Source organism: Halichoerus grypus, chromosome 5 (genome assembly GCF_964656455.1).
Source record: "Halichoerus grypus chromosome 5, mHalGry1.hap1.1, whole genome shotgun sequence".
In the NCBI taxonomy this organism is placed as follows: Eukaryota; Metazoa; Chordata; class Mammalia; order Carnivora; family Phocidae; genus Halichoerus; species Halichoerus grypus.
This window is the reverse complement of record NC_135716.1, coordinates 130,477,879-130,504,769: the sequence shown is the minus strand read 5'-3', so window position 1 is coordinate 130,504,769 and position 26,891 is coordinate 130,477,879. Positions and strand designations below refer to the sequence as shown.

The 26,891-nt window shown below is 38.8% G+C and overlaps 1 protein-coding gene and 1 long non-coding RNA gene across 16 annotated transcripts in view; one reads left to right on the top strand and one right to left on the bottom strand.

The window, feature by feature from the left end:
- The window catches only part of PTGER3 (prostaglandin E receptor 3), a 188,225-nt gene that overhangs the window by 74,458 nt on the left and 86,876 nt on the right, over positions 1 to 26,891 (bottom strand). For 2 of the 10 annotated variants that reach the window (XM_078072911.1, XM_078072913.1), the window contains one exon: positions 4,994 to 5,384. The exons of 7 other annotated variants lie outside the window; for them this stretch is intronic. In XM_078072911.1, the coding sequence (XP_077929037.1) occupies positions 5,366 to 5,384 (19 nt within the window). In that variant the 3' untranslated portion in view covers positions 4,994 to 5,365. Of the gene's footprint in view, positions 1 to 4,993; positions 5,385 to 21,039; positions 21,296 to 26,891 lie in introns of those variants that run through there. One more of the 10 variants, XM_078072912.1, reaches the window with a different exon arrangement.
- LOC118554064 (uncharacterized) overlaps positions 1 to 26,891 on the top strand; it is a 75,925-nt gene that overhangs the window by 46,393 nt on the left and 2,641 nt on the right. For 4 of the 6 annotated variants that reach the window (XR_013448119.1, XR_013448120.1, XR_013448121.1 and 1 more), the window contains exon 1: positions 20,834 to 21,021. This is a non-coding gene — a long non-coding RNA (uncharacterized LOC118554064). Of the gene's footprint in view, positions 1 to 5,130; positions 5,284 to 20,833; positions 21,037 to 26,891 lie in introns of those variants that run through there. The other 2 variants (XR_013448118.1, XR_013448123.1) reach the window with 2 other exon arrangements.

The window sequence follows — 26,891 nt, the reverse complement described above, 5'->3', positions numbered from 1 at the left end:
CTCTCTCTATCTCATTCTCTCTCTCAAATAAATAAATAAAATCTTTAAAAAAAAAAAAAATTTTAACTGTTCTGACTGGTGTGAAGTGATATCTCATTGTAGTTTTGATTTGTCTTTCCCTGATGGTGAGTGATGCTGAGCATCTTTTCATGTGTCTGTTGGCCATCTGTATGTCTTCTTTGAAAAACAGACACTTTCTTTGCAGTTTTCTAGGGAAATTTAGTTTCCTTCCTTCTTTACCTGGAAGGCTCCTGTGTCCCCAGTCCCTGGGGCAGCTTGCTGAAGTCTTACCCTTCTCCAAGACTTAATTCAAATGTCTCCCTTGTGAAGAGTTTCCAGGTCCCCCATCTATACACACATACACATAAACATGCACACATAGACACCCACATGATTGTAGATTTAAAGTAGAATCAGGGTCTCCCTCAGTAACAAGACTAGATTAAATTAGAATCTAATTAGTACATCATTAATACTTTAATATTATAAATCCACCAATTATAATTATTTGCTTACATGTCTCTCTTTTGCGTAATTAGACCATGAGTTTCTGAAGGGCAAAACTATATCTTCTCTCCAACTCTGATACTTATTATAGTGCCTAGGACTTACAAATGGTTTCCTAAATGCTTGATGGATGAATGAATAAACTAATTCTCATCCTTCAAGAACCATAGCAGTTTCCTTTGCCTCAAGAAGGCTTGCAGGTTCATCTGTGATAGGAATAAATTCTGTCTTCTCTGAGTTCTCATAACACTTTATTTATTCCTTGCTGTGGTTGTCATCACTAATTTTCCTGGATTTTAATTGAGTTTTCCCTATCATCTAGCTTATCAGGAAATGCCTTTAGTTATCTTTCCCCACATAGTACTGTGCTTTGAAAAATGTTCTTCTCAATGTTTGCTGAAATAAATTTATATATTTACAGTATTTTCCCAAATATGTATCATTAAACAATGCAATGGTTTTTTGGCAGGGCAGAGATGATCTCAGATTCATTTTTATTTGCCTGGGACCAGCACATAACAAATGCCAAATAAACAGGTGTTATGAACATGAAAGGAGAGAATGACCGCTTAAGAAGCAAAGACTCTACTTTGTTCATCCATTGGCAACAATCTGGTCCTTGAGCAAACACTGGGAGTAAGAAAAGTCACAACCACTCAGTTTTAATAGCGAGACTCATTGTATACTTTTTCTTTCAGTGCTTAGGTATTCTTGGAAATAATGACTTCAGAAGGGATAATGGCAGGGGTGCCTGGGTGGCTCAGTTGGTTAAGCGACTGCCTTTGGCTCAGGTCATGATCCTGGAGTCCCGGGATCGAGTCCCGCATCGGGCTCCCTGCTAGGTGGAGAGTCTGCTTCTCCCTCTGACCCTCCCCTTCTCATGCTCTCTCTCTCTCTCATTCTCTCTCTCTCAAATAAATAAATAAAATCTTTTAAAAAAAAAGAAGGGATAATGGCAGAGTGTTGTTTTTTTTTTTTTTTAACTCAGAAGTTAAGGAAGTATTAACTTTTTGATTTGCTGCCATATCCTCCAAAATGGTAACAACACTGCAAGCAGTTGGCAATAGGTGGAGTAGTCTCCTTCATGGTAGCTGATTGAGAAGTTAAATGATGCTCTAAGCACATAAATCAATAGGCACATAGAAGAATAGGATGGCTCCAGTTGCTGAGAATAAAATCTTCAAAGATTTCATCATTCTCACAGTGACAGTAATAGCTCCATTTATTGAGAACTTTTATACACCATCTTTGTGTTAACCTCTTCACATATATTCTCATTTTCTTCTCCTGACTTCCTCTAGACCAAGTTATCATTACCCTCTTTCTACAGAGGAGAAAAGTGAGGCTTAGAAGTGTTCATTGGTTTACCCAACATTATGTAGCTATCCTGCCTTATCACAGGATTCAATTCAATTCTGATAGAAAATCAGGGTAGAAAAAAATCTTTATTGACTTTCTTTCAGGGGCTTATTGTGTCTACTAAGTGATCCATACATGTCTCTATGACTTAAGAGCAGAATTTTATTACCCCAGTTCATCAGAAGCACAGGTAAAAATTAGAAAACTTAACTCTTCATTACCTGGGAAGGGGAACATCAGACCACACAGTAAACTATCCACAAGGCAAAACAATCTCAACCAAAACTTTTACCAAAGCTAACCAATGTAATTGGCCTATTGAATTCTACTCCTTTTCTTCTCTCACAGTCCTGTGTCTCTGAGCATACACATGAGTAATATACATCATTGTGAAAATGTTGCGCCATAAATAAGACACATATTTCAAAGTGACTGGTTTCACTTCAGGAATTCAGCTACTTCTGTTGAGGAAACTCAGTTTGGCAAAGCAGAGTTTCTTTTAATCTTTTACGTCCCCTGACTCTGCAGCTTCACATTAACTGTTTGCTCTTGAGAAACTCAGTCTCTCCCTGCTTCTTTCCCACATCAGCAAAATTGGCCCATCCATCACCAGCATAGGACTTTAAAATATTGAACGATAAAAATGCTCATGGACTGACTGTAGGGCCAAATAGGTGTCTCCATAAATATGGGAATACAGGCCATCCATGTAATATTATCCAGAGAATCTGCCTACATCAGTGTGAAGATGTAAATAAAGTTAATAGTTACATAAGATGATTTATCATTTGGATTATGAAAAGCAAGCCTTCTAAAACACTCTCCAGACCTGCTGTCCTGACAGAAGCAGCCATAACAACAGAAAAAAAACTTCCATAAGACACAGCTGGCCCAGCCCATTACAAGCCATAATGTCAGCTGTCAGAATGACTGCTTCCTCAAATTGACCTCTTCTGACCTAGCAGCTTTCAACTTTCTCTTCTTGGCTCTTTAAGATACTTGTTAATCACCAGATGTGCTTTATATAAACATGTGGTTTATACTTTAAACCAGAGATAAAGGGAGAAGACTGTGTCTATTATGACCCACCAAGATGCCCTGATCCTAAAGTCAAGCGCAAGAAAGCATCTAGGAGATTTGAGAAAAAGAATAAAAACATTGGAAGGAAGCACATTAAAGACAGGAATGGGTTAATAAGAGGCTCTGGGAGCTAATTTCAGAAATTTCTCACTGTAGGTGACATAAGAGATGCACTTTTGTTTGCACATATTTATAATACACAACCAAATCTAAATATTTCTTTACTTCCTCCTCTAATTTTCACCTAGGTATTCTAATTTAGACTAAGTGAGGGCATTTCTCATTTCCTTTTGCCTAGTCTTTCTGCTCAGTTATTATTATAAGCAGAAACAACAAAAAATTATTTTTCCGTCATTTGGCATTTTAGCCTAAATTATTATTATTATTTTTTTTAAACTCAGATGGCTTAATAGAGAGATTTTATTCACTATATACAGGATTCTCTAATGAAAGTAGGCTGGTCACTAGCTGGGTGACCCGACTGACACCAAAACCAAGGGCAGCTCAGGGACACCCCCCCCAAAAAAGGAATGTACTATTGATAAAACTTTTATGCTGAATTGTCATGCACAATATTGAAAAATCAGTTGGATCAATTCAGACAGACCCTAATACCTATTAAGGCAAAATTCCAGGTTCTATTAATATGACAATTCAGTGTAAAAGTTTTATCTTTAGCACATTCTTTTTTTGTTGTTTTGGCTCAGTTTTATTGCTTGTGTTTGCTTTTACAATATTTTATAAAGAATTGGGTACTCTTTCATAAATATTTTTAGAGAGATACTGGCTTGTACTAGGAATATCAATATAAATGTGACCTGCTTCTAGCCTTTAGGAGTTCAGAATATTCATACACAGATACTTTCAGTGGTATTGTTAAGTTCAGCGACCCATGGGAGTGAAGAGATGGTGTGGAAAGTGGTAACTACCAAAATATTCAAAGAAGACTACAGAAGAGGGGCGCCTGGCTGGCTCAGTCGGTTAAACGTCTGCCTTCGGCTCAGGTCACGATCCCAGGGTCCTGGGATCGAGCCCTGCATTGGGCTCCCTGCTCAGTGGGGAGTCTGCTTTTCCCTCTCCCACTCCCCCTGCATGTGTTCCCTCTGCCTGCCGCTCCCCCTGCTTGTTCATGCCTTCTCTCTCTGATAAATAGATAAAATCTTAAAAAAAAAAGAAAAGACTACAGAAGAGGAGATAATAGAACTAGGAATTAAAATTTGCCAGTTTGAAAGGGATAGAAGAGAAGCTAAGAAAAGCGATTAACACGAAGTCGCAGAGATACATGGTCTTTTCAATGAAAAGTGAGAAGCTTGGTTGGGGTTAGGATGTGAAAACATCAAGTTTTTTGAGAACAGACCAATGTGTAATAAATTTGCAGAGGTGATGGGTATTAAGGAGGGCACGTGCTGTGATGAGCACTGGGTGTTATATGCACCTAATGGATCATTGAACACTACATCAAAAACTAATGATGTACTCTATGTTGGCTAATGGAACATAATTAAAACCAAAATGAAAGGACTTAAAAATAGTAGAGATCAAAATCGATTCAAATCATGTAGAGGTAGGTGTCATTTAAATCATGGAAAGTAGGATTAGAGACTGCAATTGGTCTCAGTGTAACATAGAGAGGAAGATTATGCTTATAAATACATGAGTTTTGGGTGAGGAGGCATAGTAGGAGAAAATCACTTGTGGCAGTTGGAAATTCAGGGCTGCAGTTGGTAAAAGCTCATGTAGTTTGTATTTAGTGTCAGAAAAGATACCTGTTAGCTCAGTGTTTCTGAGAGATCATATAACATTTCTCTGTAAACTATATAATAAACATCACTTATTTGGTGTGAAATATATTCTAATGTCATAACTCTAACAAATTAAGTTAGCACTTACAATGCAACATGTATTTTCTTTCAGCGTACGAGATTTATTACACAAGAGAGCACAACTAATAAAGGTGCTGTGTGTAATGGCCAGACCCTGAATCGTTTATGGGACTTACATGGGCTTGGTCCCCTCTATCGCAGGCAACCTCAGACTAAGTCATCAGAACATAGAAAGCACAGGTCATACTTTATTCCTAGACACTTCCAAATGCACAATGAAAGCCTGAAGAAAAACAACTCCTTCTGACGTGAGAGTCAGCTGCTATGCATCATCGCACATTTTTCTATTCTTGGTCCTTAGGAGGACACTACTGCTGTTTTCCCAGATGCTGGCACAGAAAAGAACCAGAAGACTTTCTTGGTTTTCCCTCCATTTTGTCATACTTCCATGGTCAGATTCTCCACTTGCTTGCTCCTTCCAGCAATTTTCTAAAGTCACACCATTTGATACAAGGTAAAAAACTACATTTATTCCAGTTATTGTTTCAGGCAATTTCCTTATATGATTTATTCCTGGCAGTAATGAACAGGTGTTATTATCTCTGTTTTTTCCATCTGAAAAAAAAAAAAAAGAAATTTAGTAACCTGCCAAAGGTCACCTTCTAGTGAGTAGAAGAGGGATCTGGTGAAAATGTATGGAGCATGGATATAGCCTAGGAGCTGGTTTTGAACCAAGGAAAAACAAAGCAACTGTAATTTGTCCATTGACCCTGAGACTAACCATCGTTTTTTCACCTTAAAAGCCTTCTTTATTCAGCATTAATAAGTCAGGTTTGTGTATTAGGAACTAGAGCCAACCTAGGTCCTAGATTTGAAGGCAGTTTGCTCTTGATGCCCACCCACAATTCTATTTAGAAACTCTTACCCTAAGCCCTTGGTTTCTTTGCTTCCTGTTGCTCCTAGATTCCCCTGGGCCCATTTTGGTGTCAATTACAAACCAGTAAAGGAATCCTTACTAGGATAGAATCATGTTTACAGCCAACGATCAAATGTATGCACTTGTCACTTCTATGTAAAGAACATCTAATTAGTTTCCATTTATTCAATCAGTGAATATTAACTAAGTGCCTACTGTATTTCAAGGCTGGTGCTAGACACTGTGGAGGCACTGGTTAAAAAAAAAAAAAAAAAAGAACAGTTCCTGCTCCCAATGAGGACTTTAAGGAGCTTGAAGTACATGAAGAGAGATAAATAAACTAATTATTGAAATATGATGTGAGGAGTAGAACGTTGGGGTAAGAACAGAGTGCTGATGGAATAGATGGGAAGAATATAAAATCCAACCTCGGTTGGTCAGGAAAAATTCACCAGGGAAATAAAATCAAGGCTAAGTCCTTAAAGAGAGTGGAAGATAAGGCAGTGGGTGGAGGTTTTGAGGTGGGGACAACACTCAACAAAGTCCAAAATGCTGTAGAGGGGCCTGGTACATTTAGGAACTAAATAAATAATAGAATAGAGCTATAAGGGGCCCCAATTTTTAAAGATCATATATGTGGTGCTAGTAAGTTTGTACTTTATTCTGGGAGAAATGAGAAATTCTTAAAACTTCTAATCAGAAAAGTGCCAAGATTATTTCTATGCTTTGGAAATATCTCTCTGGCTGCAGCATGGGGAAATGATGTGAAGAAGAGGTGACTTTAGCTACACAGTGAATAGATTTGGTGAGCGAAGCTGAGGGTTGGTGGGAGCAACAAGGCTGGGGGCAGCAAGAAAGATTAGAATAAGCCATAACATAAGAGCGCTTGAACTAATTTAGCTGCAATGAGGAAAGAGACAAATGGGCGGATTTGAGGACATTAAATAGAGGCAGAATTGGCTTATGTGATTATAATGACAGGAGGGGCAGGTCATCCAGGATGATTCCCAGGTTGGTGGCCAGGGCATGGGGAGCCCCAGGGAAGAAGCAGGCTTTGGGAAGCCGGTTATGAGTGAGGTTAAGTTGACTGTGATGTCCTGCCAGGTGTTGGCTATAGAGGTGGGAAGTCCAAATAGGAGAGAGACTTGGAAGTCCTTAGCATGTGGATGTCAATTTAAGCCACATAATCCACAACCAGTATGTTATGCAAAAGGGATCAGTTAAATTTCTGGAGAACATCAAAAGGAATTATTAGGTGAAGATCTTGCAAACGTGGATGTACTCGAGATTGCCTTTTAGATATCTTCAGTTCAATTTGAAGTTGGTCAACCCCCATCACCCAAAAAGCCTATTTAAATAGTTTAGTGACTCTCTATGTCCACTAAAGAAATCCATGATGTTTCTTTATTATTTTCCATGGTTAATTAAATATAAAATATGCAAATGAAGGACACTTTTAAAGACATAAAAGTTAATCATTGTTTATTATACTTATGCATCATATAAAACAATTGACTAGTTTTGATTTCAAGTACAATTTCGCTTTTATATTATTAAAAATAATAACAATTTAGTTCTATAATTTCATTCCTATCAAAATTGGCTAAGAGTTAACCCTTATTCAAGGTATTGGCTTTTAACTTTGACATGAAAGTTGACATTTTGGAGCCAAACTCAAATTCTATAATGAAAAGACTCTGCAGTCTGGATTACAGATATCTATTTTGAAATACTATATATATCCCTCCTCCTTTAAAAAGAATAGGGGAGGATCTGGATGCATTTTAGCAAAAGGCTTCTTTAAAACACTTTGTGATATAGAAATAAAAATAGAAATCAGACCTCAGAAGGGGATAAAAAGGTAACACATCAAATGTAAGAGTCAGTACCCAAGCATCACACTTGAGCTGGAGCACCAGATTAGACAGGGCAAAAGTCAAATCACTGTAGAATTTCTCAGTACACTTAAACTCAAGTATAATCTGTAAGTAAGCCTTACTAAAATTATGGTGATGATTTACAAAATTCACCCTAATGATCCTAACTGAAAGGAAATATTAGTATTTTGCCATACTTTAAAAACATTTTACATTTTCATTCCCTGAATTTAGTAATATCATCTAAAGAAATTTCAAGCATTTTCTAACATCTGGTTATTATTTAGTTGTTTATTTGGCATTTTTTTAACAATCACCTAATAGGGTCTTTCATTGGGGTCTTTCGTTCATATTTCTCACTCAGGGATCACGTGATCATTTTAATCCACTAGTAATTACATTGAGACAATCCTTGAGTTAACAGGTTAATGAAAATATAAATATAAATAATTCAGGGCTTCCAGAAAGGGGCTGGTTATTTGCCAGGAAGGATAAAATTGGTCACCTCTAGTTTTATCAACAAACGTGATAGATACTTAGGAGAACATAGGGTTATTAATTAAATGTGTACTTCATTGACTGTACATATAATAATGGCAGTACTCATGCATGAAGCCTTCTCAAGTTCAGAAAACCTCCCCTCTTATTTGTAATGATTTTCTGTTTTATGATGGTTCTCTTCTTATAGTATTTGAATCTGACATTTGGCAGGAACTTTTTGTTTTCTTTTTGCCATTACATACTTAATGAAATAAATAACCTACTGATTTCATAACTTGACATTATTTAAACTCTTTTTCTTTTTTTTACCTAAAACCCTTTTTTGGTTTAAAGTGGAATTTGGAAATCAACATTCTTATGTCATTACATAAATCTATGATTACTATGGATGACCCCATTCATATGAAATTTCAACTACCTCTCATCATCACTGTAATAATATAAAATCTATTTGAAGCCTCATATTCTCTCCTGATAAGTGTAATTTACATATACAACAACTCACTGGATACTGCCATTTGGAGATCCCGCAGAAGTCTCAAACTCAGTATGTTTCAGACTGAGCCTTTCCCACACCCATTCCTCCTCATTTAATGTTACCAAGATCTCCTCATTCACTCAAGCCAGAAATCACAAGATACCTAGAATTTTCCTCCTCTTCTCTCATAAAAAATCGGTCAGGAGTCATGGTGAATCTATTTCTGAAATATTGTTGGAATCTGCCCCATCTTCTCCACCCCTACCGGCACTGCTTAATTCAGAACCACTTGCCAGAATTGCCAAAATAGCCTCCTTCATATTATATCTGCTTATAATATTACCCCACAAGTCCTTTCTTTATGGTGCTACCAGCATTACATTTTTAAATTGAAATTTAAAAACTTGAAAAAAGAAATATATAAATAAAAAATAAAGTGAAAATTTAGTCATGTCATTCCTGTTTAAACTCCCAAAGTCATTCCCTCTTTCTCAGTATAAAACCCAGATGATTCTTCTTCTTCTTCTTCTTCTTCTTCTTCTTCTTCTTCTTCTTCTTCTTCTTTTTCTTCTTCTTTTGGCTGGATACAGTATACTTTATTGATATACTTTATTGATGATACATGACAAGGTAGGGCTCCCCAGCCCCTTCCTTTCTTCAGAGGGTCTGGTATGGAAACTGGAGGTTGGGAGATTCTCAGTGTATTGGAGGATGAGTTGGGGCAAGAAATCTCCAGTAGCTGAGGGCCTCTCTCTTCCTCTTGCTCTCACTGGTGCTCATGGTCTAGGGGGCTCTTACTCCTTGGAGGTCATGTGGACTGTAACGTCCACCACCTGGTTGCTGTAGCCCTCTTCATAGTCATACCAGGAAATGAGCTTGACAAAGTGGTCATTGAGAGCAATGCCAGCCCCAGCATTGAAGGTGGAAGAGCAGGTGTCACTGTTAAAGTCACTGTTAGAGAAAATCTGGTCTTCAGTATAGCTCAGGATGCCCTTGAGGGGGCCCTCCGATGCCTGCTCACCACCTTCTTGATGTCATTGTATTTGACCACTTTCTCCAGGCGGCAGGTCAGATTCATGACTGACACATTGGGATTAGGATCATGGAAGGCCATGCCAGTGAGCTTCCCATGCTCAGAGATTACCTTGCCTACAGCCTTGGCAGTGCCAGTAGAAGCAGGGATGATGTTCTGGGCAGCCTCTGGGCCATCACACCACAGCTTCTCAGAGGAGCCATCCAAGGTCTTCTGGGTGGCAGTGATGGCATGACCTGTGGCCATGAGTCCCTCCACAATGCCAAAGTTGTCATGGATGACCTTGACTAGAGGGGCCAGCAGTTGATGGTGCAGGAGGCATTGCTGGATATCTTGAAGGAGTTGCCATACTTCTCATGATTCACACCCACTACAAATATGGGGGCATCAGCAGAAGGGGCAGAGGTGAGGACCCTCCTGGCCCCACTCTTCATGTGAGCCCCAGCCTTCTCTATGGTAGTGAAAGCCCCAATAGACTCTATAACATTCTCAGCACCAGAATCACCCCATTTGATTTTGGTTGGATCTTGCTCCTGGAAGATGGAGATGGGCTTTCTATTGATGACAAGTTTCCTGTTCTCACCCTTGATGGTGCCGTGGAATTTGGCGTGAGTGGAATCATATGGGAACATGTAGACCATGTAGTTAAGGTCAATGAAGGAGTTACTGATGGCGACAATATCCACTTTACCAGAGTTAAAAAGCAGTCCTGGTGACCAGATGCCCAATAAGGCCAAATCCGTTTCCTCCGACTTTTACCATCGGGTCTCCGGGATGCGGCTGACACTGCACCAGAAGATGCGGTGTCTGTCAAACGGGGAGAAGCAGAGAGCCTAAACCCAGATTCTTTAGTATGACTTACAAGACTGATAGAGCTCCTATGTACAAAATGTTTTCCATAATGGAATTATGTCCATGAAAGTCTTTTACTCGCAACCTCCCTTACGATATCATAACCTCCATAACCCAGCAACCAGAAGAGGTCATATGACTAGTTCTCAGCAAAAGCACAAGTGAACCGTGCTACTTGCTGGTTCAGACCTTAAAGAGAAAATGCTGGACATAGCACCCCAGCCTTGACACATAGTTTAGACCCTTAACATGAAAGCAATCTGGCCCCTGAGCCACTGTGTGAAAAAGAGCTCCTAGTGGATCTGTAACACCCACCCTGGACTGTTATTAGAGGGAGAAATAAATCTTTGTTGTGTTTTGCTGTGTTTGAATACAAAAATGTGTATTAGATTTTGAGGCATATTTGTTACCATAGTTTAACCCCACCCCCATGCAATATACCCCAGTATAAAATACCTTTTATAATTCAATCCCTAATTATATGTACAACTTCATCTTTACCGATTTCCAACCTCTCATATGTATCCTAAGTTTTACCCTTACCAAACTACTTAAAATTCCATAGATAAGTCATGCTCACTCTTGCTTTTATACCTTTGTTTTTGCAGAGTCATACCCTTTCTTACCTTATCTTTTAAGATTGCAGCAGATATTGCTCCTCCGGAAAGTGTGTCGTTCTCTCTGGTATGGACTGAAGTGTGTTCCCCCTCCCCTAAATTCATAAGTTACAGCCCTAATCCTCAGTACCTCAGAATGTGACTGTGTTTGGAGATAGGGAGTTTACGGAAATAGTTAGGGTTAAATGAGGTCTTTAGGGTAAACCCAATCGGACTGGTGTACTTACGAGAAGAGGAGATTTGGGCACACAGAGAGACAACAGATACACTTACACTAAGAAAAGACCACGTGAGGACACAGCAAGAAGGAGGCTGCTGGCAAGCCAAGGAGAGAGGCCACAGGAAAAAGCAAACTTGCCAACGTGTTAATCTTGGAAGTCTCACCTCCAGAACTGTGAAAAAGTAAATTTCTGTTGTTTAAATCAACCATTCCACGGTATTTTGTTATGACAGCCCTAGTAAATTAGCAAACACTCCTTGAAGCAGGATGTTTGTTCCTCTGAAAATCGGGAACATTCTGAGATACCCCCTTTGAGCACTTATCATAGCTATTTTTCAATCACTGGTTTACTTGTCTGTCTCCCTAACTCTTCTGTGAATCTTTGAGGAAAGCAACTTTGCCTCATTGATCTGCTTCATTAACCCCTGACGATATGTTAGAATATTTGTGGGAAGTGAATAATCATTCTTTAGAATGGATTAACTTTTTCTCCGCAACTTGCAGCTTACCAGTAAGTAAGTAAGTAAGTAAGTAAATAAGTAGTTATTGGGGTTTTCTCTTGCTGTATATCCTCCCAACATATCCGGCCAGGCTGCCAAACATGCAGCATTGATTTCGATACTGGATTTCCTTACTGGAGGCTCTGCCTGGCCCTTTTTTTTATATTGTTGTGTGATTATCACTTTGCATATTTACTAAGGTCCAGAAGATGAAGATGAGTTTTAGAGCAAGAACAAGATCTTCTTTCAGTAAAGTTGGTGGCGTTGTTGTAGTAGACTGCTTTTGGTATTTTATCCACATTGCAATAGCTTCTTTTTTCCAAGAGCTACCCCTTTATGCAGAGGTGGGCTTAACCCAGGCTGTGTACCACATTTGGTTGGACCAGAGTGGTCATCAGATCCAAGTCTGACAAATAAGATTGTATTTCATAAATTTTGAATTGAGAGTGAGATAAGGTATTTGGTCTTTTTTGAGTGGTTGAAACCAAGGAGATATAAATTCCAGAAGAGTTTATTGTGAGATAGTCATGTGCACTAAGAAACAGACATTTGGCAAAGAATGAGACATATCCCAAATACAGAAGTTGTGCAGAGAAAAATAAAGACTAAAACATGCTTACAAATATAGATGGAGAGATAGATCAGTAGAGAGAGAGATAGAGAGGGTTACGGGGAAAGCAGGTGTAATGCCAATTAATTTTGTTTCCTCATTTCAGTTCCTTGTGAGGTCCTGATAACGTTCCTTGCTCTTGGATTCCATGAGGTTTTATAACAAATTCCATTTTGGCTTAAGCTAGTTTAAGATTGATTTCTGTTACTTGCAACAAAAGGGAACCTTGCTTGAATCAATTGGATAGTATGATTAACATTTGTAATTTTTGATCACCCAATTCATTCTTCTGAATTCTGGTAATAATACTTCAATCATCCTATCTGGAGTAACTTCCCTTTCTTCAGGTCTCTAAGGTTCATTAGGGCCAACCCCAGGCCATAGTAATTAGTTCAAGAAGGGAAATGTGATCCAAACACCGGGCGAATATCTCCATCACCAATATTTGCTAGAACTATTAAGAAGCTGTGAGAAGTTGAAAAAAATTTTTTTTTTTTCTCCTGGAGTTGCCTAACTAGTAAAGATGGCAGCCGGGAGCTTTTACTGGTCATCTTGCCACCATGAAAAGACAACACTCCAGTGAATAAAACCAATGCAGAAGAAGGCAAAGCAAAAAATCCAGAAAAACCCAGATCGTCCATATGTCATCTGAGCACCAAGATCCCAGACCCTTCAGTTATTTCAGCAATAAATGTCCTTTTCTAAAACCAGTCTGAGGTGCTTTTTGTTGTTGTTATTTACAACCGAAACATCCAGATAAGTCTGGCTATAATTTCTCTACATATCTTTGAGTTGGTCAAGTTTTATTGTGTATTCCAAGTCTTATTATATAGACCAAATGCCTAGCACTGTATCTGAAATACAGCAGATGCTCAAAAAAGTATCTGCTGGTACTGAATGAAGAAGACAAATGCTACCTAGTGTGTCATTTTTGGATATGTTTTTTACAGTCTTACCTCTTCATTTGAATATTCTGTCAAGTCAGTGCTCTATCATCAGCGGATTTTAGTCAGAGAGATTAAATAAAAAGGCTTATTATTTAAATCCTTGCTATTGCTTGCCATCACAGCCAACATTTGTTCTCCAAATGCCAAATCCTAAGTGGTTTTTCCTTCTCCTCACTACCACCATCTTCATGAGAACTCCCCATCTGAACCAGTCTAGTAGCCTCTTGATTCATCCCTGTGTCTCTAGGCTCTTTTTTAAAAATTATTTATTTATTTATTTGAGAGAGAGAGAGAGAGAGAGAGCACAAGCAGGGGAGAGGGGCAGGGGAGAGGGAGAAGCAGGCTCCCCGCTGAGCAGGGAGCCCGACATGGGGCTCCATCCCAGGACCCTGGGATCATGACCTGAGCTGAAGGCAGGCTTAACCGACTGAGCCCCCCAGGCGAACCTAGACTCTTTTTTCTCCAATCCACTTAACACAATGTAATGAGAAACATCTATTTAGTCATGGTTTCTGGCTGTGGTTGTTATACAAATTACAGATAATATATATAAGGGAACTAACACTGTGCATGGCATATCGATTAATATTAAAATCTCTACCACTATGAAGATAGTACTAGAATATTAACAAGTACTGATTTTTTAGTACTAACTATATACTTGGTGCTTTATCTAATTTATCCTTTACATTAACTCTTTGAGGTACTTTTGCAGGTGAAAACCCCCAAACTCAGAGAGCTTAAATGACACATAGTTAGCTATTGGCTGATGCTATATTCAAACCCAGGAAGCCTGACTTCAAAGTCTTTGCTTAATTTCCCTGTTATTTCTTGTATCTCTCTATGACACAATTTTTATGTTTTCTGAGCTGAAAAACAAATCAAACATGGCCCCTTCTAACTTGGAGAGACTGATAACAATGAAACACAAAAGCTGATTTTGAAAATGCACCCCGTCACCCTGCTGCAGATCCTTCATTTAATGTTGTCCTTACAGCTTTGCAATTTTGTGAAAAGCAGCACATGAGAGATTTTGCTCTTGGCATGGGATGTGGCCTTTACTACAAAATGCCTGATCTCTCATTCAGACTGCATCTCTGCCCACCAGGTGTGTGCCCGTGCATACGAAAACCAGAGAGAGTGACTCTAATAGATGAAATTGGGATGCTTTCCAAGGACTCGGAGTCATGGGACAACAGATCTTATACAACCTAATCTGACTTGATTTGGCATAAAAGTGTTGTTTTTTTAGAAAGCGTTGACGCTCTCATCTACCGATGAGACTGAGCAGGTCTAGGTCTGTATTGTTACCTTTTGCTTCATGTTAAATTAAAAAGAGACATCACAAAGCAGCAGTTCCTTCTTCACAGAAAGCTATCTTTATCTTTTAAAGTACTTGACTTATGGAAGTGCATGAAAAAAACCTGTAATGACCTTTTGAAGATCGCATGTCCTGTGTACGGGCTCGGGGCATTCGCGGAGATCTGGCCAGCACAGCCTGGGCACCTGGGTTTCTGCTTTCGTTTTCCTGTGTGAAGTTCCTACTTCCACTAGGACTGAGGCCCAGACCTGAGTCCCAGCGCCCTTGGCTGGGGTCCTGACTATTTTTGCTCCAGGAATCAGGTATGCGTGGTCACAGGTCTTATGTTTCAGGTCCTGCTACATTTTACTTTCATTCATTGATTTGCCCCTGTATGTCCTTGAGACGTTTTCATTCCAAGTGTAACGACATAAGAAGGGTTTCAGTGACCAGAAGTAGCATGATAAATTAGAAAAGGAATAAACTCCTGGGTCCCAGACCTGGGTTTGCTTCCTTGCCTCGGTAGTATGTTCTTGGTCAAGTCGGTTATCTGCCGTATGACTTAGTTTCCTCACTGGTAAAAATGGCGATAAGAATTGTGACTCTCAAGGCCATTGTTAGAATGGCACATGATATCATGTGTCGATATATCTAGCACCATGTTTAAGCTAAGGTAGATGCTTGACAAATTTATTTTCTCTCGCCTTCTGAAAGTAAAGGGGAACATCATATGTTTAGAAAAATAACTCAACTTGTGCATTAGACAATACACAAACAGAGTCTCTCACACGGCTGGAGACAGGATTGTTGAGTTTCAGGTTGCATTGCTGAGACTCATTAAAGCTGATGGGGTCGTGAATTGCTTACATCAATGTTGAGTCCAGGCAACTAAAAGAAGCAGCATGGTATCATTTAGAAACAGTTATACTCCATACACTTGTGTTTATTTATCTGTGTATACATGTTCTAAAAATTTATATTTATACATGCTATGGCTTGTTCTGTTTTGCTAGGATGGGTGATTGTGCTTGAGAATCCTAAGAAACAAAATGTTTTTAAAAATATTTCATAGTCATCAAAACATACTGTAAGTGCCAGAGGACACAACTGTGGATTTCATCGGGACTCTGGACATAGTGAGTGTAATGGAATAGTAGGGTTTTCCTGTAATGCCTGAGACAGGGCCTGGGCCATGCTTTACTGCCTGGGGGGCCAGTAATGACTGTTAGGCAAAACCAACACTCCCTGCAAAATTGAACATGGAGATTTATATGTTACCATTAATTTGAAAATAGCTGCATACTAATTTACACTCATTTTTGTGATATTTAAAGAAAGTGGAGGGACACGATCTAATCACCAAGAATGGAAACTGGTACAACTTCATATGCAATAGTTTAGCTAGTGTATCTGATTATTTTTGTTTACGTACTTCATTCCTGAATGGGATATTTTTTAATTATACAGAAACAGATAAGCATGTTTTACTGAAGCAGACCTTGTATGAACTGAGAAAGAAAAATGATCAGAGGCATTTAATCTGAATTGTGAGTGATTTCTCAAGTCAGTCTACATTCTTGGCTTAATTAAGATTATGAATTCTTGGTTCAAATGTCTGAAAATTAAGATGAATATTCTGATCTTGGTCAAATTGGGATCTATTGAATGGGATTTGTGAAATCTTTGTTATATTTACTGCATTTTCAGGATGGTATTGCAACTATAAGTATATTAAGAATCTAAATTTCATTTCCATTTTCTTATCAATCTGAAACATGTGCCTCAGAGTAAATTATCCAGTCTTGAGTAAACATGCCAGAAAAAGATCCTTGTACTTCTGTCATAAAGTGAAGACGTTTCCTGCAGAAACTTTTGTCCTCGGTCTCTGCGCCCCAAACATGGAGACAGGGAGATAATGAAGAGACAGTGTAGGTGAGGTGTAAGCTCACATTTGATATCAGTTCAAATGTTAGTACTAACATATTCTAGTACTAGGAGACATCTTCAGTGCAGGTAGTCCCAACTCTCTGGCATTCTTTGCTATGATTTGGCTTCATCATTAAATGCTCTTAACCAGGCAAGAGTCAGGTGTCTCTGCTGCTCCTGACAACCCTACTCTTGCTGTGGATGGTTCTCCTTCCCAAAGGTTTCCTCTAGCTAGAGATCACAAAAGATAAGCAAGGATGTTTAGAGCATGTTTCTCAAAGGCTCTGCTAGTACTGAAATACCGTCTCAAAGTTAAATATTGGAATAGATTCAAATGTAGTTTGAATCTGCACTTTATCCGCAGAGCTCCTCCATTGTCTCTTCAGGTGTGGGGTATAGGGGTCAAGAGGACATTTTTTAGTGATGGGAGTGAGTTACACACACACACACACACACGCCTACAGATAAAGATACAAAATGTCTGTTTCTTACAAAACACTTGGAACAGTTTAAGTCCCTAGGGTTGAGACCTCTTCACTTAAAAAGTTTGGCATTTCATAATTTTCCATGTACAAAATGCAGTTCCACATTCTCCCTATGCCCCAAATTGCTTTCTGATGTTGAATGATATGAATAGTCAAGCAACATTAAATTAGCCACACATTTCTAAGTTGTCCAAAGGGATTGAGCACCTCCTTTTAAAGTGTTCCACAGCACCAGAAAGTACTTGAGACATTGATGAGAAGGGAGGAATATTCCAGACAAGGAATGGCAAGTTTAAAATTGGAGTCAAGAAATGTAAAGTAGTTGAGAAGAATACAGTTCAAGGGAAAGGAATGATGAAGTTAGACAAATGGTAAAGGTCATGATGGATTTTGTAAGCCTTGTGAAAGAGTTTGGAAAACAACGATATGCACCATTAACTGAAAAGAGAAAAATGTCAAGGACATTTGTACTAAGACTTAGCTTGAGTTGTGTGGTCATTGATGCATTCCAATCTGGGCTGCTCATTTGTTGATCAGGTAGTCATCTGTTGAAAGAAACTGGTGGGAAGTCTAGTGAAGATAGGGATACTCCAGAGCAGGTTCAATAGAACCTTCTGTACTATCAGGTAACCACTAGTCACATATGGCTGCTGAGAAATTGAAATAAGTCTCGTGCAATGAGGATGGTATTTGCCTTGAGGGAAGTGGGTAATGAAAGAAAAATAGGGATAAGTCTGTGGGGGATTAAATGCTGGGAAATATGGGCAGAACTCTAAAATTTATTCTGCAAATCCAGAGCAATATTAAGAACTCGGCCAACTTCAGTGACCTCAGGACACACCAAATCTAAAGAGTAAATGTATCAAAGTGCAGAGGCATATTCCAGAACAATTTGGCAAGAGTTAAGGAGCAGGTCAGGATTGTAGGAGAGTCAGAAAAATTCTTCTGGACCTGATTCATTAAAGTAACATTGTTTTAGAAACACAAGGTGTGGTCTCCACTAGTTGATCTTTATTCTTCTTCTAAAAAAAAAAAAAAAAAAAAAACTGAAATAAACACCCTGTAGCCAATGAGGGGATTATTAACCAAGAAGAAATCAAAACGAAAGACTCCTTAAGGGTCTTTCTTCTTGTGCATCTAGAACTGTTGGCTGTCCACTGGTAAATATTTCCCATCCCAAAACAGACACCATTTATAAATGAGTATTAGTTCAAAACTGTGAAGGATTACTTATAAATAAACACTGGTCTCTTTGCCTGCAGACCTCGCCTCTAAATTTATTCAGGCAACTGATGAGGAAGAACAGAGGCAACTTGTGGGACTAGTTTCTTCACCTCACTGAGTCCTAAGTTCCTCATAAGTAAACTCAGGGAGTGGGTTTGTCCATCTTCGGGGGGGGGGGAGCGGGGCGCGGAGGAGCATGCTCCACGAGCAATCTGCTACTTTCAGACAAAATCAGACTAAAAATACATAAGAAAGTCAAACATGCAAGAGATGGATATTAGAGTGGAATTCTGTTCCACAGAGAGAAACTGATATAAATTTCATAATTATGCCTAAACTTTTAGGCATAATACTTGATAATAAATTCTAGCACTTCATGCTGTTCTTTAAATTCATTCTTTTCTTTTATAAAGACACTATTAATCAATTTAATTTCAACATGCCCAAAACAACTAAATGTTAACCATCCATTATATGCTTAATTGTTTTCACCTTTGCCTTAATTGTATTCTCACCCTGACCTTTTCTTTCCCAGTTTATGCATATTTATATTTTCATTTTCCACTCATTTTTTTAAATAATAAGAGGAAATCGCAATAAAATAGTCAAATAATTTTGCAACACCACTGCTCAAGACAAATTCAAAGATACTGCATAACCTATAGGAAGAGATAATAAGAAATTTGTTTTGTTAGCTGATTCAAATCTCCAAATTCGGCACAGGAAAGGTCATGTGAAGATGTCAGTACATAATCCGCAAAAGCACAGATGTAGAAAAGACAAATGTATCAAAGCCAAGAGTAACCTCTTCTGTTCCCTCTGTTTCACTATTTTTACCTTTTAGTTTAGATTCCTAGGACGTTTCTATGTGATAGGGAATCACATCAGTGTACCTCAAGCAAGGAAATGTAAAGAAGAGGTGTAGATTGATTGGAAAGCCCTGGTAAAGAAAAGGGACAGAATACTGATATTTACTGAGCGCGACCTAGGTGCTTAAAGATGCACTGAATTATCTCACTTCCTCTTCACAACAACACCTTCGCTCCATCACACCTTCACTCATTTCTTTGGCACCTGCAATGTACCAGGCTCTGTGCTTGGTAAAGACAAGGATGGACAAGATCAAGCCAGTCTCTGCCCTTGTTCAAGTACAGAAAAGAAAGAAGTAAACAAAGAAGGGAAAACAATTATAAATTAGGGTAGGCACTATGAAGGAAACAAATGAGCTAAGGTAGCAAATAATAAGAGGAAACAACCAGAGATAGGAAGCTTAAGAAAGACTGCTTTGAGAAAGTATTTAAGCCATTAACCAAAAGAAGAAACAGAGCAAAAATGCAGGAAATAGGGAAAAAAGTGGGATAGCATGTGCAAAAGTCCTCGGGTGAGTAATATCCCTATGTCTACCGAGTAATGAATGGGCTGGAAAAAGAAGAGGAAAAATCATTAAGAGGCTATCAGTGGTGGTCTAGCTGAGAGATGAGTTTTGCATGAATTAGGAGTATTCGAGATGAAGAGTAGTGAACAGTATAGAGATATATTTGGAAGGTAGAGATATATTTTGTGGTAGTACTAGCCACATGTACTTATTAATATGCCCCACATTAACAGATGAGAAATAGCCTTAAAAATTAGGAAAGTAACTAAGGATCTTACAGGAAATAACTTCAGGATGGGGATATGAACCCTGCCTTCCTTAAAGACCTTTACATGCATCGCACTTCCTAGCTTTATTAATTCAAGGTCAATGTAGGTTTTACAGAATCTTAAAAGTAGAAGCTTTTACCAGTCTAATGATTTTGAATTAGAATGTGCTTTAATAGGGGAGCCTGGGTGGCTCAGTTGGTCAAGCGTGGGACTCTTGGTTTCTGCTCGGGTCATGATCTCAGGATGGTGAGATCAAGCCCCATGCTGGGCTGGAGTCTGCTCAAGATTCTCCCTTTCCCTCCCTCTCTGTCTCCCCTGCCCCAACTCATGCTCTCTCTTTCTCTAAAACAGATAAATAAATAAAAATTTAAAAAAAGAATATGCTGGACATAACTAATAACCTGGACAGTGTACAGATCAGTTCACAGATCCATAGCTTCATTTCACCTGAAAAGGGCACCAAATTCTACAAGCACTCCAGATACATCTGTTCTACACAAAATACTAAAACACTCTTGCATTTCTTCCAGAGATGTGCTGTGTTAACACCATGCGTATGAAAAATTTTCCACTTACTAAAGCAACAACGTCTAGCAATTGTGAACCATACGCTGTTAAATCTAAACTGGGTAATTTCCATGACCAACCTGTTTTTTTCAGCTTTGCTAAAAATATGCCTGTATCTCCTCATATTTAAAATGGTGCCAGTTGCTGAAAATCTCCCACCGTGCAAGTAAGTCAACACATGAAAAAGGCTTAAAATAAGCAGGGCTTGCAATCAAACAATGAGCTGAAAGGGACCTTGCTTTCTAAACTCAGTACTTCTGCAGTTAATTTCTTCATTTTTATTCTATCTTTTCTGTTGAGATGCTGGGGTACATATTAGTGCTGTTCACTAGTACTCCCACTTCTCCTTTTTCTCGGCACATAGTAGGATTATCTTCCTCACTCTCTTCGACTGGCACAGCGTGCTGCTTGCTCTAGAAGTATGTGGGTGCTGCTCTATGCTCTGCCGCTCTCCCTTCCACCACTGCGGGGTCCAGCGATGTTGGAAGCCTCGGTTAGCCTGAGTCTCTGATGAGGATGACCTGCAACCGAGTCTCCACACCCAACTCTCAACAGGCAAGCTAAGTGAAGGCAAAAGAACTTTTGTTGTTTTAAGAAACTAAGATTTGGGGTTTTATTGTTGTTGAGGCTGCCACTACTGTATAACGTTGTTTTCTTGCCTTGTAAAGTTTCCTTCACATTCTTTAGGTGAAGGGAAATACAAATGTCCAAATTAGGGAAGTATGACAGACAGTATCGTTGGCAGAAGGTCAGGAGGTCTGCATTCGAATGGACCTGTTTTTCATCATTCTCTGCACTTTGCCTGCTCTCTGATCCATCTTTTTCTCAGCTGTAAAAAAGAGACAATAGCATAAGTGTGCTCGACAATTTGCCAAGTGCCAAGCAGGACGCCAAACCATAGATGATGTTCAATGACAATAGGCATTTTTGAGAAGGGTAATAACAAATAGACTAAAAATCTAGAAGAATATATCCATGTAGGAAGGACTGAATCTGAAGAATCTGCAGAAATGGGGGGATAAAACCTGTCATTTATCCCCTCACTTCTCCTTGTCTCCCTGCAGACTCCCCCCTAGTCACGAGCACACCTCTCTGTCTCTTTCTGTGTGCCTGATGCTCTCTGCCCTCCTCCCACTCCACTGTCACAAACTGCTCTCATTAAATCATTCATTAAAATAGCTGTGTTTTTGTAAGAATTAACTTACATTAGAAGACTAAAGCTCCAACGTGGTATTTTGAGCCTTTGGGTGGAGAAGGGCAAGGGGATACCTTTCACCTGAACCCAGGATGACAGAGAGAATGCCTCTAGCTTGTTAGGTCTGCTAAGCCAGACAGGTCTCCTGGTTAGTCTTTAGAGAGGACTTTGATGAAGCTCTCCGGAGTGTGTGGGGTTGGGGGGGGGGGGTCGGTACCATGATAGTTCAGCAGGGTGTTCCCTGGGCTCAGGACCGGCCATGCTAGAGTGGGGTGTCTGCATGACTCTTAAAAATGTATAGGCACTTTCTGTACTGTCTTCATATCAAGCCTTACAGCGATCCTGCAAAAGGGCGTTAAGATCTTTGGTGCAGATGATGAACTGTAGCTTTAAGCTTTTAAGTCATTTACCAAGTTCACATAGATGGGAGGTGGAAGAGCATGTATCCCAAACCAGCACTTCTGATTTCCAGGCTACTGCCCTCTTTCCCTTCACCAGCGCAGGACCTTCTACCTCTGGGGAAGGAAATTCAATACTGTCTCTTGACTTTAACAGCATATGCTATCACAGAATGAAGATGAAATTATGTTTTCTACATTTATAAAATATAAAATATAAAAAGAACTATAAAATATTATAAATAAAATTGTAAATAAAATTATAAAATAAAATTATAAAATTATAAATAAAATTATAAAATATAAAAAGAGAAGGAAAAAAGAACAAGGGTTTAAAAAAAACTAGAAATATATCATTGAAAATGAAATTGAGGTGAGGTATCCTGCACAGCCATGTGTTTTGGTAAAAAAAAGTCCCACAGCTTCAGAGCATTTTCACCTTCTCCTACATGAAGAGAGAAGGAAATGGGGAAGAGTGCTACATTTTTAAATCCCATCATTTCTCTAAGGAACTATGATTGCTTTCTTGTAGCTAACATAATTTCTAACATTTTGTCTATTTGCAGACCATCTTAAACACTGGAAACATCTTGAAGGTTACAGTGAAAACACAAGATCTGTAGCCAAGCAAACCTGGGTTTGAATAGGAATTCAAGCATCTAAGTTATAGACCTTGGGAAAGTGAGTTAATCAAGTCCTACTCTAGAGATGGGCCTCAAGTTTCTCACCTCTAAAATAAGAAGTTTACAGTAATAATCTTGTGGGATGGTGGTGAGTGTTATATGGGATAGTGAATAAAACACTTATATATTATAAATTTTAAAAATGTTACTTCTCCTTTCCCTTTGCATTATATAGATTCACATCATTCTCTAACTCCTATTCCCAAGTAACACACAATCAAGTGGATTTCAATAATTTAATAAATATTTGAAGAAAGAAAGAAAGAAGTAAAGAGGAAGGAAGGAAGGAAGGAAGACAGGCAGAGGGAAGAGGGGAGGAAGGAAGAGGAAGAAAAATCTTTATTAAGAACAGTTCTAAAATGTGGTGGAGACATTCTCCTTCTCTGAACAATCTGATATTGTTCTATCAGCAGAGATTGGAAGCACTTGTAGTTATCCTGACCTTGTCCTCTTTCCCCAGAAGTGACATAGAGATATAAAAACTTCTTGTAACACTTCTGATAATATCATGAGAAATTGGGGCACCTGGGTGGCTCAGTCAGTTAGGCATCTGCCTTTGGCTCAGGTCATGATCTCAGGGTCCTGGGATCAAGCCCCAGGTAGGGCTCACTGCTCAGCGGGGAGCCTGCTTCTCCCTCTCCCTCTGCCCCTCCCCCAACTCGTGCTCATGCTCTCTCTCTCCCTCTCTCAAATAAATAAAATCTTTAAAAAAATATCATGAGAAATTGGTCATTGGTTCACGAAGCAGAACCTCCTGCTTGAAAGACTTATAATTCTGTTTGATTTTATCATGCATTCATCACTGGAATTGTTACAGAAATATATTTTAGGGCCACTGATCTCCTTTCTACACACAATTATACATTTATTTTTCAGACAAATAACCAGCTATCTAATGTAAACCTAAGACACAGAGGAATTTCCCAATGCCCAGTCTAAGATTGGTCTTAACTAAACTTTTCCTGTTTATGCCACCGCCAGTTTCTGTTTCCATCCTTGCCTAAGAGGAGAACATCTACAGGTTTGGATCGCCATCTCCACCCTAAAGAAAGGCTAGTTTCTTTTATTGTTTCAGAGTCTGAAATGTGAAGTGTGAGATTATTAAGTACGTGGTGGGTGTCGTCAAATGGATCATATCAATGCAGTTCCTCTATTTCCTACCACCATTAGTGTATAGACAGATACCCTGGGTAATTATAGGCATTTATAATTAGGTTTTGATGGGGAACTGTTTCAAGAAAATGATTTATTCAGCTGTGAACCAGATTAGTAACAGCCAGTTGTTGGCAAGATCTCCCACTCTAACTGAAAACACAGCAAGAAGTGTTGATACAAAGAGAACTTCAGAACTATGCTGAAAGTTTCATTATTTTGCCAAAAACAATTGCATCACTTCCTTGGAACATAAGTACGTGCCTTGTGAACCATTATTTAGCTTTTTTAAAAGTACGGGGGGTGGTATGTAAATATAGGGATGAAATAAAAAAGAACAGCCAATGGAATTTTATTGGCACAACCTTTAAGTCAGGATCAGATTAACAATATGTGCATCAGAAACAAAGGCCAAACAATGTTCAATGTGATCATGGATAGCCTTTAGAGGCCTCCAAAGTTCCATCATGAATTGGTGTCAACAGTTGGACCTTGACATTAAAAAGAGTAGGAGAAGCAGTTGACCCTTAACCCAAGATGAGACTTTAATTAGCAGATAAAAGAGAGATATAATTGCCTGTTATGCTCTTTTGAAGGCAAATCTACGTACAAGCACAAAATTGTAATTAAAAATCTCCAAATAAGCTAATCTAGCTCAAGAAGGCATTAGCTAGACTACTATTACCCTCAGTGTTCACTAATAGCATCATATACCTATTTAAATGCCTCTTTCAAATGACTTTGTACATCCTTAATTATCCTCTTTTTTTATTTTTTCTTCAGAGATTTTATTTATTTATTTATTTTGAGAGAGATTTCACATGTAAGCAGGTGGAAGGGCAGAGGCAGAGAGAGACTCTCAAGCGGACTCCACTCTGAGTGTGGAACCTGATACTGGGCCAATTTCATGACCTTGAGATCATGACCTGAGCCGAAATCAAGAGTTGTACACTCAACCAACTGAGCCACCCAGGTGCTCCTTAATTACCCTCCTTCAAGTGGGTAGCATCTAGCTTCCCTTAAAACTTCAACCTCTAGGTGAGTATATTGCTTTTATTTGGAAACTACCAGGGAAAAAATCTGACTGTTCAAAGCAATGAAATCAACTTGAGTTGATAACTTTACAGTTAGTCCTACAACTTCCCACTCTTTCCAACATAAATAGAGCAATTTGACTTTAGTCTAATTTGATCATTTATAATTTGATACAAACAACACAAATATCTTTCCTAACACTTGTTTATGAGCTTTGTATTGTTTATTTACTGGAAAAACTTGCAGATATTTCAGTGTCAGACATATGATCACTTTTGATTTATCTTTCCTAATTGGAGCCAGGGCTGGCATGCACATTGAGATTTTTATTCAATCCCTAAACCCATTAAATCCAGAAGCAGCACCATTTTAGGTCTTATTATTTTGGAGTGTACATGTGGCTTCCTCCCTAAATCAAACAACACATCTGTTAAGGGTTGAATTGTCTCCTTCACCCCTAATCAAATTCATATGTTGAAGTCCTAACCCCCAGTATCTCAAAATGTGACCTTATTTGAAAATAGGGCCACTGCAGACCCAATTAGTTAACATGAGGTCATACTGCAATAGACTGGTCCACTATGACTTGTGTTCTTATAAAAAGAAGAAAATAGGATGTAAGACACACACATAAGGGGAACACTATGTAGGGTGATATGTCTACAAGCCAGGGAATGCCAAAGATCGTTAGCAAACCACCAGAAACTAGGAGAGTAGCATGGAACAGATTCTCCTGTGACAGCTCATGGAAGGAAGCAACCCTACCAATTCCTTGATGTCTAACTTACAGTCTCCAAAACTACAAGAAATAAATGTCTGTTGTTTAAGCCCCCCAGTCAGTGGTTCTTTGATATAGAAGCCTAGCAAACTAATACACCTTCTTCACTACTGTGCCAGCAAATAGTCTCATTGGCTCATTAATGATTCCTTTTTTTATCCCTGCTCCTGTATATTAAATGGGAATATTTGCATGTTAGCTGTGATCCCAGGAGTTAGCCTTCAAAATGATGGCTATTTTTAAAATGGACAATATCTCTAGGCAGTGCATTGGCCTTCCAAAGGATGAAAAATAGTGAGACTTAGAAGGAGAGCAAGACAGTTTGTCTTCTTCTTATACTTCCCTTTAAAAAATATTGTAGCAGCTCAGTCAGTACATACTAATAGTGAAAAACATTTTGATAGAACTATGAACATTAATCATAAATAGAGTCAATTGGGCTTTCAACCAATGTCCTTAGATGGGAGCTAAGCAACAGAAGGCTTTCAAGTAAGAAAATAAATAATGAAGTACCTTTGTATCAGGAAGGAGAAGGGGACATGGCTTTCATCATTTGGGAAACCAAATGAGATCCACAAAAACAAACCACTGCTTAGAAAATAGAAAAAAAAAGGTAGTAATATCAAGGGAAGATCAACAGTCAGCACCTGGATTGAAACCATGACTTTCCAAGTCCTAGAAAAATTTGGACTAGGCATAATTCCTACTACTACCCTACACTCCCAGCTTCCAGGTCTTCGTTAACACATTTGATATATGTAGTTCTCAAACTTTCATGTGCATGAGAATCAGCTGGAGGGCTTCTAGAACACATTTCTGGGTTCCAACCAATTTCAATTCAGTAGATCTGAATGGGACCAAAGAATTTCCATTTCTAATAAATTCCCAAGTGATACTCCTGCTGCTGGTCTGGGGATAATACTTTGAGAACTGTTGGACTATATCAATGTTGTCAAGCCTGTCTGATGAAGATACTCATCTGGAGGAGCTTATTTTAAAAAATAAAGAACACTAGGTTCCCATGCCAGACTTTCTGACTCATAACCTCCAGAGGAGAGACCTGGATTTTCTATTTTAACAAACTTTGGATGATCGGTATAATTAGTTAAGTTCAGGAAATGCTACGCCAAATCTCTGAGTTCACTTACAGCATCTATCATTTTCCCATGTGGTATCAATGGGGG